The 16,205-nt window shown below is 39.6% G+C and overlaps 1 protein-coding gene across 1 annotated transcript in view; it reads right to left on the bottom strand.

Annotated features, from left to right (window-relative positions):
- Positions 1-14,309, bottom strand: part of ALDH1L2 (aldehyde dehydrogenase 1 family member L2) — a gene marked incomplete at its 5' end in the record, with an annotated part of 34,027 nt that extends 19,718 nt beyond the window's left edge. Inside the window, 5 exons of the mRNA XM_080359001.1 lie at positions 1,277-1,378; positions 2,231-2,396; positions 5,957-6,191; positions 8,334-8,475; positions 14,259-14,309. Coding sequence (XP_080215127.1) covers positions 1,277-1,378; positions 2,231-2,396; positions 5,957-6,191; positions 8,334-8,475; positions 14,259-14,309 — 696 coding nt within the window. The remainder of the gene's footprint in view (positions 1-1,276; positions 1,379-2,230; positions 2,397-5,956; positions 6,192-8,333; positions 8,476-14,258) is intronic.
- Positions 14,310-16,205: the final 1,896 nt, after the last annotated feature.

The raw sequence follows: 16,205 nt of genomic DNA, 5'->3' as shown, positions 1-16,205 counted from the left end.
TAAATATAAATATAAATATAAATATAAATATAAATATAAATATAAATATAAATATAAATATAAATATAAATGTCTGCGTCTGGAATATCACCTGCTGAAAATTATCTATTAATTGCTTAGATGCTAAGTTCTTTGATAAATCAACAAACTTTTATCAAAATACTTTCCAACCATTTACTAATCCTTTAGAAATTGTTTCATAGATTGAATCCCTGCTACAACTTGCAATTCCTTCAAGTCTTGGAGGAAAAAGGAAAGAATGTTTTAAAAATGTGATGTGTATTTAATATGTAACACCAGTGAAAATGTATTCCTTTATCTTTGCAGTATTGTGAGTCAAAGTACAAAATAAATTAAAGAAAGTTGCAGAAGAACTGTTAAATAACAAAACTCAAGTACTTAGTATCCTTTGCATTTTAAGCACAAAGAATATTAAGCAGCAAGTTATAAGCCAATGAGAATGGTTTTACAGCAGGGAGATCAAGCTAGTTCCAAGGAAGCTCCTTATATATTACATCATAGGGATGAATAAAAATATCCTTATACAAAGCTATTTTTTTCTAAGTTAAAGCAGAAATTGAAATATCATAAAAGCATCACCTACAATATTTCAGGTGGAAAGGACTACATTCACATGGACAAGAGAATGAAATTGTTGGAATAATTTTTTACTTTTATTTTAACTCTTGCACTGGTCTAGAAAAGGAAAAGAAGGTATTACAGGCAGCATTCACTATCATTTTATGGTGGCCTTCCCAACCAACAAGGAGATTCAGCTAATGCAGTGGGGGTGCTTATATAACACAATTCTTATATGGGTGTTTAGATAATTTTTTAATCTGTTATTTGTTTACATGACCTATTTATTTTTCCTGGTGCCAACAGGAAAGATGCCAACACTTGCTTTTCCTAACATTGAACATCTGGTAGAGAATTTAGTATGGGCTGTTGGTAAACAAAGTGAACGATCTTCATCCAAAGCTGTATTTAAAAGTATGGTAGCATAGTAAGAATCAACTGAAGGTAACAGCTGCCATATGGCTGTGTGTAGATGATCCCAAGTAGAACACCAAGTTTCTAAATATATGTAACTGCTGAAAGGGAATAGGAACCTAACCTGGTGGTCCATTACACACATCCTTGGAGTTATCCCAAGAATAAGAGTTGGGGAAACAGCTGAATTACAATTCATGTTAACTTGATATCACTACTATTGTAATCTGAGTTAATAACTTTTCTAATGATATGTGCAAAACACAGTGTTATTTAACACTACCTCTGCATTTTCCTTTTTCTGGATCCCTTCATATGTTGCCCCTTCTTCGGGCTGAGGTATACGAGGGGCCTTACCATCAGCAATTAGATGTACAGCTTCCACCTAAGTGCAAAAGTAAAAGAGAAGATGTTAGCTTGGTCTGCCTTTTTTCCACAGTCGTACTTGCAATTGACAGAAAAAGACTTTCTGCCACAAGGGAAACTGGCTTATTTTTAAAACCTAGAATTTCCAAAATCTAGGGGATGAATGCTGCACTGATTAACATACATATATGCTTAAATTTATTTGACAAAGAAATAGTCTGATAAATTTGATAGGAATAGCTAGTCACCAAACATATAGCAACTGCCTGAAGCCTGCAGGAGCAGAACATGGCTCTGTATGTTTGCATTCAACTCTTTCCTTTTTCTTTCTGCAAAAAAGTTATTTCTCTGCATTTAAATGGAGAGAGAAAAAAAAAATCTTCCAATGATCCACACTGAGTATTTTTATGCAATTTCTTTTCTTCATTTTAAAACAAAACAAAATGAAATGAAAGTATAAGCATACAAAATCCAAAGCAAATCCACCAGAGCTCTGAACTTAAAATACCATCCCCCCTTTTTTTTTTTCAACCTCATCCCAAACTTTCTGTTCTCTCTGAGCTGGTAAAAAACTTCACTTTGTAAAAACATTCAAAAAAATCTGTGGAAAGAGCTACATTCCAGACAAGTCCAACTTCTTGCCTGCTGTGGAAACAGGATACGCTCTGACTGCTGCCAGCAACGAATACTCTGAGGCCACCTCCGCAGCTGTCATGAAGCAGCAGAGCTCCACCAAAGCCCAGGAGTCAGCTGAGCACCACAGCCTCTGTCTCTCCAAATATAAGCATCTTATTACCTTTATTTTCAAACACCAGCAGATGGTTTTCTTTTCCTCCTAAAACATAGATATATTTAGTACAGCTAAACATACCATCGCCTTTACTCCTTCTGGAAAAAGGAATCGGTTGTACAGGTCGTCCACAGTGTCATTTTGTCCAACATCACATTCTCGCTGCAGAAGTATTGGTCCAGTGTCCAAGCCATCATCAGCCCAAAAAATAGTAAATCCTGCTTTCTTATCTCCTTGAATTAAAGTCCTGGACATGAAAAAAAAGCCTTATGGTAAATACAAACAGTATGAAAGTAGTCAGGGATATCAACCCATCTTTTACACATTCATTTGCATTGTGTATATAGAAAAGAAAATCCTAACTATCTTTAATACTAGTTTCATTGCCCATTTCACAGTCAGGAACCCACAGTTTTGACAATGTTGATGTGTGGTTTCCACAAAGTGACATAAGAAATGCTGCAACTGAATCCAGGGAGTCTATCCAACAGTTCATTGAGACAATTATTTTTAAAGTATTATGAGTGGTAAGACATACAAAGCAAAAGATGTGCAATAGTTATGACATAATTTGAAAGATGGAAGCATGTACACAGCATATTATCTGAATAATTCATAGTTGAATATAATTAGCTAATGCTCACAACTCATCTGTAGGTCGGCAAGGAAAGTACAGTTGCCACACAGCTGAAAAAGAGCTAAACTCAGAGTGGAAAATGATGAATATGCAACTGTTTGAGGGAAAGTTATTAAGGGAATTTATATCCAGCCAGATTCTCAGCTGCTATGAAGGAACATAGTACCGCTTACAATAGATCTATGCCAATTTGCATCAGCTCAGATCTGCCTCTGAATCTGAGGGAACTTTAGCCACTTAAAATTTCCAGTTCTCCTTTGGAGCTGCATGTGCCTCAGAATGACGTATAATCAAACAGAAGTATGTTTAAGGGAGCAGTCAGAAATAGACATATATCTTTCCTACACACTTTTAACCATTTGTCTGCATGCAAAGACCACTGCCATTTTCTATAAGACATAGCTCATGTAAGTATTCCCTTGGCAGTCCATGTTGTGATAGGATCATCTGAGATCTGCCTTATACACATGAAAAATCACTATTAACTGTAAGCACCGAAAATTAAATTATTAAAAGGAGTAGAGCACACATTTGTGCAGAGCGAGGGACAAACTAAAGACAACTGGGGAAGTTGGCATATTCACAAAACCAGAAGCTTACAGAAGTTTGGCCAGCCCATATCAGACCTTTCACACATTTAAGCAGCATCTCTTCTGTTTTATATTATGTACAAATGCCAAAAGAGCACCTTGGGGAGAAGTGCATGTCCTCTGCATGGCTGGAGAAGAAGGTATCAAGGGCAAATGTCCCTAATGCTGAATAGGTGACAAGATGAGAACTAATGTGTGCCCCCTCCTCTGGCCACCAGCTCCCTCCACAGACAGCTGCTGATAACAAAGTGGCAGCAGCTGGAAGAGGCTGTAAAGGATGGAATGAGAAACCCTCAGAGGCCCAGGACCATTGTTTGTGCCTGGTGACCCCTTAGTCATGCCTAATTCCCACAGGCTTTCTCAGTCATACTGTGAGGGGAAAGGCTCTGATCAGCACCAGGGCTGTAGCCACAACACATGAAAGAAGTTGTGATGAGAGCGAGGGGTGTGAGGGTGAAACACAGGAATGATCAACCAAGGCCAAATCAAGGCAAACATTTAGCTTGGTTTAAAGGTCTTAGGACAACAGCCTTTACCTGAGAAGAGCAGGAGCATGTGATTACAGAAGGAATATGCATAACAGGGCAAGACTCAGTGATACACCATTGGGATACTTTCCTGTTTCACCATTGGAATACATTCCTGTTTCTGGAAACCTTCACCTCAGAAACTTCCTGAAAGAGAGTTTGCATCTACATCTTCCTGTGAAATAGATCTTGATTAACTTTTCCTCCATGAAAGCATCCTTCTAGAGCTCTCTGGGTGTGCAATTCCACGGTTTAATAACAGACTGTATGGAGTAAAAGTACCTTCTCTTTTAGTCATATCCTACAACCTGATCTCTTAGCTGACTGCCCTAACTTTTGATTAAGAATGAGCAATCATTCCTTGTTCACCTTCCCGTGTCTTTCATGACTTAATACACTGCTAGCATATTTCCTTCCCAACGATCTCTTTTCCAGTCTGAAGACTCCTAGGCTTCTCTCCCATCATGTGGAAGCTGTTCTGTAGCTTTGACCATCTTTTTTTAGCCTTTTCTGGAGCATTTCTGTAGCTCCTTCATGCTCCAGCTGAGATGCAGACAGTATTTAAGATCCTTCCATGGTCCCTTTTCTGAGTAGTAACAAGTAACTTAAGTTTAATTGTGCTTACATATGGTTAGTTTTTCTCCCCTTATTAGTTCATGTTTTTAAACTTTAAATTTGACCACCCATTTTCTTAATCTCACTTTCACATTATCACATTTACCCATTTGTGTAGAAATGGTACTTTTTATTGCAGATTGAAACCAGATTGACTAGCCTATAGTTTCCTGGCTTCTCCTCTGAGCCTGTTTAAAACTGCTGTTGCTCTTGTTGTTTTCCAGTCTCTCACAGCAACACAATCTGAAGGAAGAGAAACCTGTGAAACCTTTGCTTGAAAGTCCTTAGGTCCTGAGAAGAGATTCTTATTCATTCATCAGTTTATTTAAAATCTCTTCTACTCACAGTTCAGCTCAATAGAATAGTTCTGACTTACTCTACATTAAAAATGGCTGTATGGTAGTGACATCTTAAGCTCCTCCATCCTGAATACCAATACAGATTTCCTACTATGGTGCTCTCTTTGATAAGCAACTCTTTTGTATGAAACACGTACATCAGCCTATATACCTCCCACCTTGAATGCACTGAGAAAATTGTTATTATTCAATTGTATGCCTTTAAAAGCTGGTTCTTTATTTCTTTTCTGGACTGCCTTACTCTCATTTTACACCTAATTTGCCAGAGTTTATGCACGTTTTAATTTTACTCACTTGGACACAACTGCCACTTTCTGAAGGATTTCATTATGTCTCTAATAGTCTTCTTTACTCCTTAAGTTACTTCTCCTTAAGTACTTCAGTTTAGCAAAACAAACAACAAAAAAAGTCCACACCAAAATATGTCTTTACTTTGAATCTACAACATTTGTGTCGTTAGATAATCATAATGCTGTCTATAAGATTATTTTAAAATTGTTTCTTCATATTTAGACAATTTCCTATTGAGTTTAAACACTGTGACAATGGCATTTCTGTTGTCATTAGAATATTAGATCTGAGACTACTGAGATAATTATTGCAGTGTAGTTTTTTCACTGTAATGTTTTGAATCTACCCTTGTGCGTTGCTCAGGAGGAGCACAAGGTAAGGTTTTATTCTTGTGGATTCTCCTCCCCCATCTCCCTTCCCTTCTGTGAAATCTTGGGCTCTGCATCAAGCCCTGTTGTGACAGTTACCTTGTGTTTGTGGAGGATGAGCTGGAAGAGCAGGGTCCTGCCTATGAAAACTCCAGATTGTCAATTTACCCATGTCAATAAAATATATGAATGTACAAATCACGTCACTGATCTTCCCAGAATAACAGCTGCACTTGTATTGGAAATCATAATGAATCTTAAGTATGAAGGGTAGTTCATGAACCAAATACTCAGCTGCTTCAGCAAAGTTCCTTCGGAGCAGTTGCAAGTCAACAGGACAGTGCCAGCATTCACATGAGTAATGGGTACAGACCAACATCCTAATGCGACACACGTGGAGTTTTGTTGCACCAAACTCACCAGTTGATTGCGGAAGCTCCACGGTGGCGTGGCAGGATGGATGGGTGGTAAATAATTGAGCCATGTTTTGGGCAGTCAATAACATCCATGGGGATGAACTGTGTACAGAAGGGAAGGACATTTAGCTCTGCTCCAACTGATTTGTAGGCTGCAACTACTTCCTCGATAGGCTTGCCTTTCGCTCTCCATCTGGGGAACTTGAAAACAGGAGTGCCGTCCTTCTCCGCTGCCAGTGCTGAGGGGCAAGAGCAATTTTTTTTAAATTTAAATTTTATGTTAAAAATTCAAACTGAAATCAGAGAGGTATTGCATGATAACTCTAGCAGATCATCAAGTGTATGATTACAGAGTGCCCTTTGTACTGTTTTGTATGCTATTTAAAAACCTTTGTGCTTGGATGTATTTTATTGATTCTGTCTTTGATTCTCCTTCCTACAGCTTATGTCAGTCTCAACTTTCAGTCAACTTTTATGAGTTGGGTGATAAGTACCAATGAAAGCAGAAAAGAATGACGAATGTTATTGACCACCTAAAAGTGACATTTCATTTCCTGTCTGGTCATCACGTTTGTCTGTAACTGCTTTGGTTTAGCAAAACTTAATTTTCCACTTCAGCAATTTGTATGTGAATATGACTACGTACAACTAAGATTCACTCATGTCAGCATCATTTTGCCATGTGGTGCAAATAATAGAGATGCTAGAGGCCTTCAGGCATTTCTCCAAAATTCTGTTTACTGATGTCTTCTGGATATGCTTTCATTTATCTGTGAGACACACAGCTACACCTAAAATTAGGCTCAAAAGTGACAAAAAAACCCTGTACTAATTGCAGAGAGACTTTTCAGGTACTTGATACATTTCATTGCGCAACTGCTTAATAACTCATCACAGAGAGAAGGAGAGTGGAGTCAAACTCTACATCTGTTGAGTTTTGTGTATAACAGGAAGAAAAGGGAAAATAAGAGATTTGAAAACTAATCTAATTAATATTTCTAAACACATTTTATTACTTTCCTTTTTCTTTTTTTACTTCTGAAATTGGATCTTGAGATTGACCTGAAGCATCTTTAGCCTATTAACTTAGGTTTTAAGTAAATACTTACTTAAATACCATTCCATGAAAATTAGTATGTACTGCAACTGTTTTTAGAAATAAAAATCATTGCTGTTCGAGTATATAGAAAAAGCAAATTTCACTTGAGACTTAAGGTGTTTGAGTCATCTGGAAGTAAAAGGCAACAAAGTATTTAATAGTGTTCTTTTCCCATTAGGAAAGCAACAAACTACTTCTATGGTTTAGTTAAAATAAATATGTGATTGAAATCAGTGGAAGATTTGCTTATTTACATCTGCTAGTGTAATAAGTATACAACAATACCTTATATAATGTCACCAAGTATTAAGGTATGCTTCCAGAGCTGGATAGTTGAATTGTCCTTTCTAAACTAATAGTTACGTCCTCTGATTCTTCTAAGTGTGATTAAATCTTTTAATGAGGTGGAGTTACAGAATGTAATAAAGTAGAGAATTGTATGCTAGTTTGGGAGTGCCATAGCCCAGGTGAGCAAAATTTACATTTTTTAATTCCCTCACAAGAGTTCTGTAAATACATGTCTGGACTAAAGGTATATACCATTCTGGCACTTCTATTTGCTAATCTTATTAACTCACTATTTTTGTGCCACTGAAAAAAAAAAAAAAAGAGGTTACAATTCAGATTATTCCAAAGTAGCTTCGTTATCACACTGGGTTCTGCTGTGTAAGTACAATTCTGAGTATCTGTCAAGCAAGAACTCTTTCTTTAGGAAGTCTAGAAAATCTTACACATCTTGGCAATGGTAAAAGGAAGAGCAAAGCCTCCTTTACCCTTTTCAATGGGTCTCCTATAGTCCAGGTGGAAGAGAAATAGGCTCTGCAGGTACACAGCCGCAGGCAAGCTCATCAGAAAGGGCAGAAATCCAGGGATAAATAGTCCTGGCTCCATGCCTGGACTGTCCCAGACAGCACAGTGAAACTGGTGGCAGATGTCTGTGCTTGAGCATAGGCTCAGCAGCTACTTGCTTTAAGATACAGATCAAGTTCAGGATGATTACCTCTAGGAGGTGCATTCAAATCAAGTACTCAGATAATTTTTTTTTTTTTAATTTCATGATGTATGGCCCTGTATGGTTAGAAACAACTCTTAACACTGACTAGCTAGCAAGGTTATACCAGTTCTTGGGCTTTTGTTTGTTGAAGCATAATTCTTGTGCTGAATCCAGTGTAATAAAGGCAATATATGCAACCCATTCCCATATAAATATCACCTTCTCACGAAAAGATAAATTTGTTATGTATGCCTGTAATTTTAACATTTAGATTAAGATTATACTTACCCAAAGGATCAGCTTGTCCATTCTTGTCAGGTACTGTGAACACTCCCACAACTTTGTGGCCCTCTTTTCTCAGCTTGTTATAAACTTCTTGTCCAAATATACTTTGACCTATAAGGGCTAGCCTTAGCTTATGTTGGTAAGCCTGGTGAAAAGAATTAAAACAAGCCATGTTCTAGGATGAAAAAAACAACAATCAAACACACAAACAAAAAAAAACCACATTGTGGTTTATGTTTTTCTCTTGCTCATTCTTGAACCATGCTCAGTTTGATGAACATCTTTCTACCCCAATCACCTTTGAAGGAATAATGATCTATTTTTTGAAATTAATGACAAGAAATGTACAATTCAGAGAGAACACAACATAAAAGTATCATCTGATACTGTTATCGATGTCTATATTGCTTTCCCAGTTATTTCCATTAGACAGACCTACTGCTTGTTAAAAGAGTCATAACAGGCTGCATGATCTTACTCATAGTCAGAATTAATATGATAAGAAATTTAAAAATATATTTTTAAACAGATATATAAAGCCATTTTTCTAGGCATAACTTAGGTCCCTGAAACACACCCTCTAAATCCTTATAATTAAACGTTGGCATGTTATTTGTGGTTACTACTTATAGGCTAAACAAGACTCACTTGCATTGTTCCTGCAAGTTAAAGGTAATGATCACCCATTTGATCGTTCTGCAAGGCAACACTGCAAGGTTCCTTTGTTTGACTTCCACTGCCTCTGCCTTTGCATCCCAGTGCACTTGCTTCTAAGCTTCTTCAAAATGAGTAGGTGCCAGTAGCTTCCTCAACTCTTTATTTTTAGGATAGTTAGAATCACCACGCTACTATCATATCAGGATATCATGTACTGCTATGTTATTCAAGTGCTTGCATCCTGAGAAAACTACTAATACCTTCAGAGTCTCTTTAGATTTAGGGGACACTTGTGCTCCTCTCCCACCCTGCCTCCAGTCCCTTGCCTCTAACACCTCCTTTATGCCAGAAGTGGTGTTCCTGTAGCTGCAAGCACTGGGTTAGGAATGAACCTGAGAAAATGTAGCTCATTCTTCACTGGATCTATGCACTAATCTGGTACATTGCACTGCCACAAGTCCTAACACAGGTCCAGCAGAGGAGCAGGAATGAGCACACAGGTGCTGGCAGAAGGGTGAAACTGTCCCTAAAAGCAACTGTGTTTGCATTTTTCAGCAGCTTCTGGAAACGGAAAATTGGAAACCTTCAAAAAACAAATGGACCTGCACACCTGGTTATAAAGGAAATGTTCACACAGAATAAACAGCAAACTTACCTTCCCCAAAGCTGCATCTGGTACAAACTACTCCTAGACTCAAACCATTAAAGATCCCTCCTCTTCAGAGGCCTGAATGAAAGGCAGAAAATAAATCCACATACTCCCTACCTTTATCCTTAACTTCACCTTTCCCAACTGGACTTTGACTGCCATTTTTTCTGAATGACCCATTAGATGTCATAAGCTCAGGATGATAAAGAGGAATCAAAGCACTGTTTGAATATCTTAACCACTGGCATTTGTTCTGTATGTTTGCACTTGTATGTTTTTCTCATCCCTTCTCTTTTCCCTTTCTTACAGTGGCTGGGACATGACAATACCTTGACTAGGTGGGTTATTGATGGATATCAGATGGTCTGGACTGTCCATCAGATCATATGACAAATTCTATGACAAAAAGAAATGTCCTGAAAAACAGGCTTCTCAAAAACACAGTCCATTTCATTACAATTCATTTTACATCTGAAATATTATGGATATATTTTGCTGGTTTCAAGTTACATTTTAATTGTGCAGTTGGGCTTAGAAAAGGAAGTTATGAATTGGTAGGTTCCATTATAGGAATATCGAAGCATGCATTTTATTTTCTATATAAACAAACAGGTAATAACTATTTGTCTGGAGATGATATTTTCCCTCACAATGAAACTGCTTACTAAAACTGTATTACGGTATTAGTCAGCACCTCTGCAACTGCAGTAGTGTTAATAACAAGTAGTAACTCACAACTCAGGCTCTTGCAAAGTCACATTGTTATAGTTGGCTGTTAGAAAATGTCTATGAGACTGGTGATAATAATATACCTAACAAATGCTGCATTGCTGACAGTGATGCCTAAAATATGTCCACTATTTTGTTCTTGATAAAGACAAAACTGCGTTCTGAATTATAAAGAGTAAAACTTACTCTTGCAATACTTATCTTGCAAGGCCTAATGGATGCAGGTAGATCTCATTACCAATGCTCTATGACTGAGATCTTTGATTTTACAGGCAAAATGCTGCTGCATTATGAAAAATAATCACCAGATTTTCCTGATTATTTTAAGTCTAGTGGGCAAGTTGAAGAAAAATTAACATGCTGGATCACTGAACATGTTTGGCATGTAATGAAATCAACTGATTTCTATACAGTCCTAATTTACAGTGGCAGCCCAACTAGTATGTGGAAGAAATATTAAAGATAGCCCAGATGAGAGTTGCTTATTCTGCTTTTGTCCTTTTGTTAACATATCTCAGTAAAAACACAAGACTGGAAAGGTTCTCTTTAGCTAACAAATCTACTTCTCTGTCATCACAAGCAATCACATCATACTATTGCTTTCATGAATGTATCCAACCTCCATTTAAAAATACCTCTAAAATATACTATACTCTGTTGTTTTGGTGATACTTGGCCAATCTTGTAATTTTCAGTTCAAATTTCTCACCACTTTGAGAGCTACTTTTTCTCCACTTATTCACAAAGTGTTAATAACATATGCATACTCTGTTCCTAAACTTCACTTTTAGTTCATGTTTCCTGTGAATAAATCATATTCTCATATTACATGTAACTGCATACCAGTTCCAGTTCCAAATAATGATGTGCTGTAAATCAACAGAGCTTCAGTAAAGCTACACATGCTTAATTTGTGCAAGTTGTGGAACTGAGTCAAGAAGTGGTGAGAAGCAAAGAGAGAACAGTCCCAAAAGGAATGAAAAAAAACTTCCCAAATCTCACAAAATTGAGAATATTGCAGACTGGAACGTCCCATTTCTTCAATGCACAAAAGACTAACTTGGTAGTAAATTAGCTTTGCTGCCTCACACTTATAGAAAGCTACTCAAATCGGGGCTGATTTCAATTGCAAGATGGACCTGCTAATTGTGCTATGACCAGTGGTTCCTGAGTTGCTTCTCCAATGAATAGTACATGTGCATTATGTGATTTCTATTAACATCTGGCTTAGATGTGGAAATTTGCTTGTAGTGCATTAACACATACACTGTCACCAGTAGAAAGCAGGAGCCAAACCCACAAATCAGCCATGCACAGGATTTCTACTGAGTAAAAACACAAAAAAGAATTTCCATATGTGGAAGGTCTTGTACCATCAGACCACAAATGCAATCCTTCATTTTTTTTTTCTTATTTGAAAAATAACAGTTGAGCGACTGCATGAGATCTTACAGCCACCTCGTATCTTACTTTTAAAATTCTCCTCAAGCCTTGTTATGTAAGATGAGTTACAACTGTGAAAATAGGAAATCCTTTTAGGAGACTTTAATATGGACCTAAGACACAATTAAACCAGAAAGTTCTATAAGATTGCACAGAAATGAAAAAACAGTTCGGTGTTTCCTTTCTTACGGAAATGGCACATTTTGGCCAGTGTACCATCACTAGAGTTCAGCAAGAAGCTGTAGAAAGGAAGCTCGTTCAAGAACAGTAGAACATCCTTGTTGTTGATTAATGTGCCAGATGGATACTGGCTCATTATCACTAACACATGCAAAGATTAGACTTTTTATTAGTTCTCTTAAGAGGCTATATTAGATTTCTTTTGCAGTTGCCTGGCTGACTATGGACATGAATTATCCATTAACAGATACATGGGAAGGTTAATGGTCCTGCAGTATCAGAGCACATTTTTTGCTTCTGAGTTATGGCAAACAATGCAGTTCCAGTGGCTTAGAGAGATCTGGCCTTTCTTTTATTACTTTATTAATCATAGGGCAATGTAGTTATTATGACAGTGATACCAAAAGGTAAGAATTTAGAAGCTGGTGCTCACTCTACTGTAATTCTGTAACACAGATTGTAACACAGATTAATAGTAATTCTCTTTCCCTAACTCAAGTGCTCCCAATTTGGATGAAGAAAATAAGACAAACGTAATGAGCATAAAACCTGAGAACTACTTGTACAAGCAGTCTTATCTTGAATACTTAAATCATCTGAAAGTCCATTATTTTTTCACTGCCTCAATATGAGAACACAGATTTAAGTTTAACTTCCCTATTTAAAAATTCTGGCCACATCATCTGTTGATATAGTACTGGAATTTATTTTACAATGGGTCATAAAAAGATATACAGTATTTTAATGTTTGCTTCCATGCTGGTTCTTTTTTTCCTCCAAAACACCTAACCAAAAATAAAACTAAGAAACAGAATTAAGCACTGCACAGAAAAGCACTCTGCCAAATGCTGGTAACTATCCTGTCAAGTTCTAGTTCCTAAAAATGGAAGACAAGTCCAAGAGCTACACTTTCTTTTCTCAGAAGAGTCTAATGTTACAAAACCTATCCCCAGAAGAATACTTCATAGATAAAAATAATTTTCTGTTACTGCTTCTTTTGTATGTTTATCTAACATTCAATTCATTATCATTTTTCTAATCAAATTTCTTGAAGGCTAACATTTAGTAACTCTTACTCTGGTTGCAAAGCTTACTCTCCAAAAGATTACAATATTTTATTTATTATGGATAAGAATTTGGTGAAGCTAGTAAGTATTTTAATATGTTACACTTTTTAAAAAATGAATGTTGAATTACATCTCTTTGGAAAAGCAGTACTGCACCTTTATATCTATTGAGGATGCCCGGACATGTGCTAAATTCCAGTGGCTCCAAACAGAAACCTGTTGTAGAGCCTCCCCTCCCATCTACACATCTACAAGCAATGTGTTATCACCAGCCATTCGTTCACATTTTTTGGCACTGCTGATTGCATTTCCAAAATGCTTGTGTTAATTCTCTTTATTCTAACCCCTTCCATGTAGATACCTTAGCTGGGCTGCTGTCCTCACTCTAAAACAAGCAGTCGAACATGAAACAAAGAACAGTCTTCAGGAAAGAAAAAAATCTCAGCCTCATTCAGCTTGCCAGACCTACACATCTGGATAATTTGGATTCGGCATGGCTTTCAGGGAGCTGGAGTTCTGCAGTCTATATGTTTAACAGGACATAAAGAATAGCTTGGAACAAATGTGCAGAGCTGTAAAAAACTACACCATGGGATGCAAAGGAATTTACGCCATCAACTTCAACCACGAGCAACTCACTATCCCAGAGCTAGGCACTGGTGATGAGAAGGTCACAAACTAAACACTCCTCCTAGGCCAAAGCCTGGGGCTCCTCTCCAGCACTGGGAACAAGCATGGTCCTTCCCAACTAAGAAGGCAACCTTCAGCCTCTCACAGGGCAAATACAGAGTGAGGCAGCGAACAGCCACGCTCACATTGTTCTCGACACGCAGTTACCGGGGGTTATCGCGGCATCGCTGGTGCCCGCTCCCTGCAGCTTCCAGCCGCATCCCTGCAAGACGCAGCGCCCCGATGATGGTTGCGATCCCGCTGGGCAAGATGCTGCTTCTGCACGCAAACCGAGCCCCCTCCCGAGCCCCGCTGACATTCCCGTGTCTGTACGGGCTTTACTAAAACCCCGGCACAGATAATACGGATCAAATCCTGAAAAATTACCCTTACCGCCACTTCTCCTCGCTCGGCCCATGGTTGCCCGGCACGCCGAGGAGCAGCCCCCGCCGTTCTCTCCCGGGCAAGGCACGGCACAGCCCCGCACGGGGTGGGGCGGTTCACGTCCCCCGCTGCCCGCCCCGCACCACTCACCGCGGCCGTCGTGCAGAAGGTCCGCAGCAGTCGAGGGCCTGTCCGCAGCATCTTGCGGAGCGCCGCCGGGCCCACTGTTCCCTCGGCCGCCCGGCGAAAGCCCGAGCCGGCACCGCGGCGGAGCCCCTCGTCTGATGCAACACGCGCCGAGGCTGCTGGCGCCGCGCCAGCATCCGCGGCCGCGGCGGCGCGCCCCCGCCCGGCCCCGCGGGGACCGGCCAGGCGCGTCGGGAGTGGGGGAGCCGAAACGCCGCACCTGCCGCTCCTACCGCGTCCCCTAGTCCCCGCCCCCTTGGCGGCTGCACGGCGGGATCGGCGCCGGGGGAAGGGCGGGGATCACAGGGGCTGGGACTGGCGCGGTGGGGTGAGGGGCTCCTGGCCCCGCGACACGAGTCACGGCCACTTTGCGGTGCGAGGCGCATGCGGGACCCCCAGCACTCCCGCCAGCGGGGGCCACGACACCTCCTGTCCACCACCGCCTCGGAGGGGGCTGAGCGCCTCACCTCCAGCTTTATCCCCTCTGTGCGGCTGCCTCACAGTCATGTGAATCTGCTGGGACAATCAAAGGATCACGTATGCTATCGACATTCATTTTTAGTTTATTGCATACCAAAACCGCCAGTAGTTAGGTTAAAAACCACTAATGAGGGAGTGGAGCATCTCTGCTACGAGGAAAGGCTGAAGGAGCTGGGTCTCTTTAGCTTGGAGAACAGGAGACTGAGGGGTGATCTCATTAATGTTTATAAATATGTAAAGGGTGAGTGTCAGGAGGATGGAGCCAGGCTCTTCTCAGTGACAACCAATGATAGGACAAGGGGTAATAGGTATAAACTGGAACAAAGGAGGTTCCATTTAAATTTGAGAAGAAACTTCTTCACGGTGAGGGTGCCAGAGCACTGGAACAGGCTGCCCAGGGAGGTTGTGGAGTCTCCTTCTCTGGAGACATTCAAAACCCGCCTGAACGCCTTCCTGTGTAACTTCATCTAGGTATTGCTGCTCTGGCAGGGGGATTGGACTAGATGATGGTTCGAGTTCCCTTCCAAACCCTAACATTCTGTGATTCTGTCTAATGATGTTTTGGAAATCCATATCATCAACATCACCAGGTATTTTTGAAGCAGCTCATTCTACTTACTATTAATAATTTTTAAAATATTCTAGAATTTGAGGTTGCCTAAAAACATAAATGTTTCAACTTTGACATTTTTTTAAAGTCACAACAAAATCTTGTCAGAGGCATGGAGAAGGATCCTGAAAATACAAATTCAAAATGCTAAATAAAATCAGAAGGAAAATTATCGCAAAAGGGTATGAATAGCGAATACAAATGTAGATAGCATGGCAGTAATGTAAGCATCATTGCAAACTGGGTCACGTTTAAACCCTAGCAACACTTGGTCTTAAAGAACAAGGGTGGGTAAAAGGCTGAAATGCACTGTTCCTGTCAAGAAAACAAGGAAGGAAAAAATTGAGAAGTTGGTCAGCACCAACCACATCAGAGAAGACAGAAGCAACTCAAGCGAAATTTATTATATGCAGGGATCTCGCTACAATAGAAAATAAAGTAGACAGAGTCTTTCCTTTCACTTGCAACCATCCAGGTCTCACTGATTTTTGGATGCTTTCCTGCAAAAGAAGCCAAACAGCCATCCCCAGGGTTTAATTTCAAGGCCTCCACACTCTTCTTCGGGGCACTTTAAATGCTCAGCAGAAGGAAAGGCACTGCAAGGACTAAGTTGTGCCATTCCCAAAATAATAATAAGTCTGGCTGGCACAACTCAGTCCCCCCAGAGAGTAAAGGAACACAAGGGTTTGCATTATGACTCCCACAACATAATTAATTCCTCGATTTACTCCTATGTAGGAAAACTATATCCTGTCTTTCATTTGAGGCTCTTGGCAGCTCCATAAGTGTAGATGGCACCAAGTAGAATTAACAGAAATGAT

The sequence above is a fragment of the Nesoenas mayeri genome (genome assembly GCF_963082525.1).
Source record: "Nesoenas mayeri genome assembly, chromosome: 1".
NCBI classification, from domain to species: Eukaryota; Metazoa; Chordata; class Aves; order Columbiformes; family Columbidae; genus Nesoenas; species Nesoenas mayeri.
This window is presented reverse-complemented; position numbering and strand designations above follow the sequence as displayed.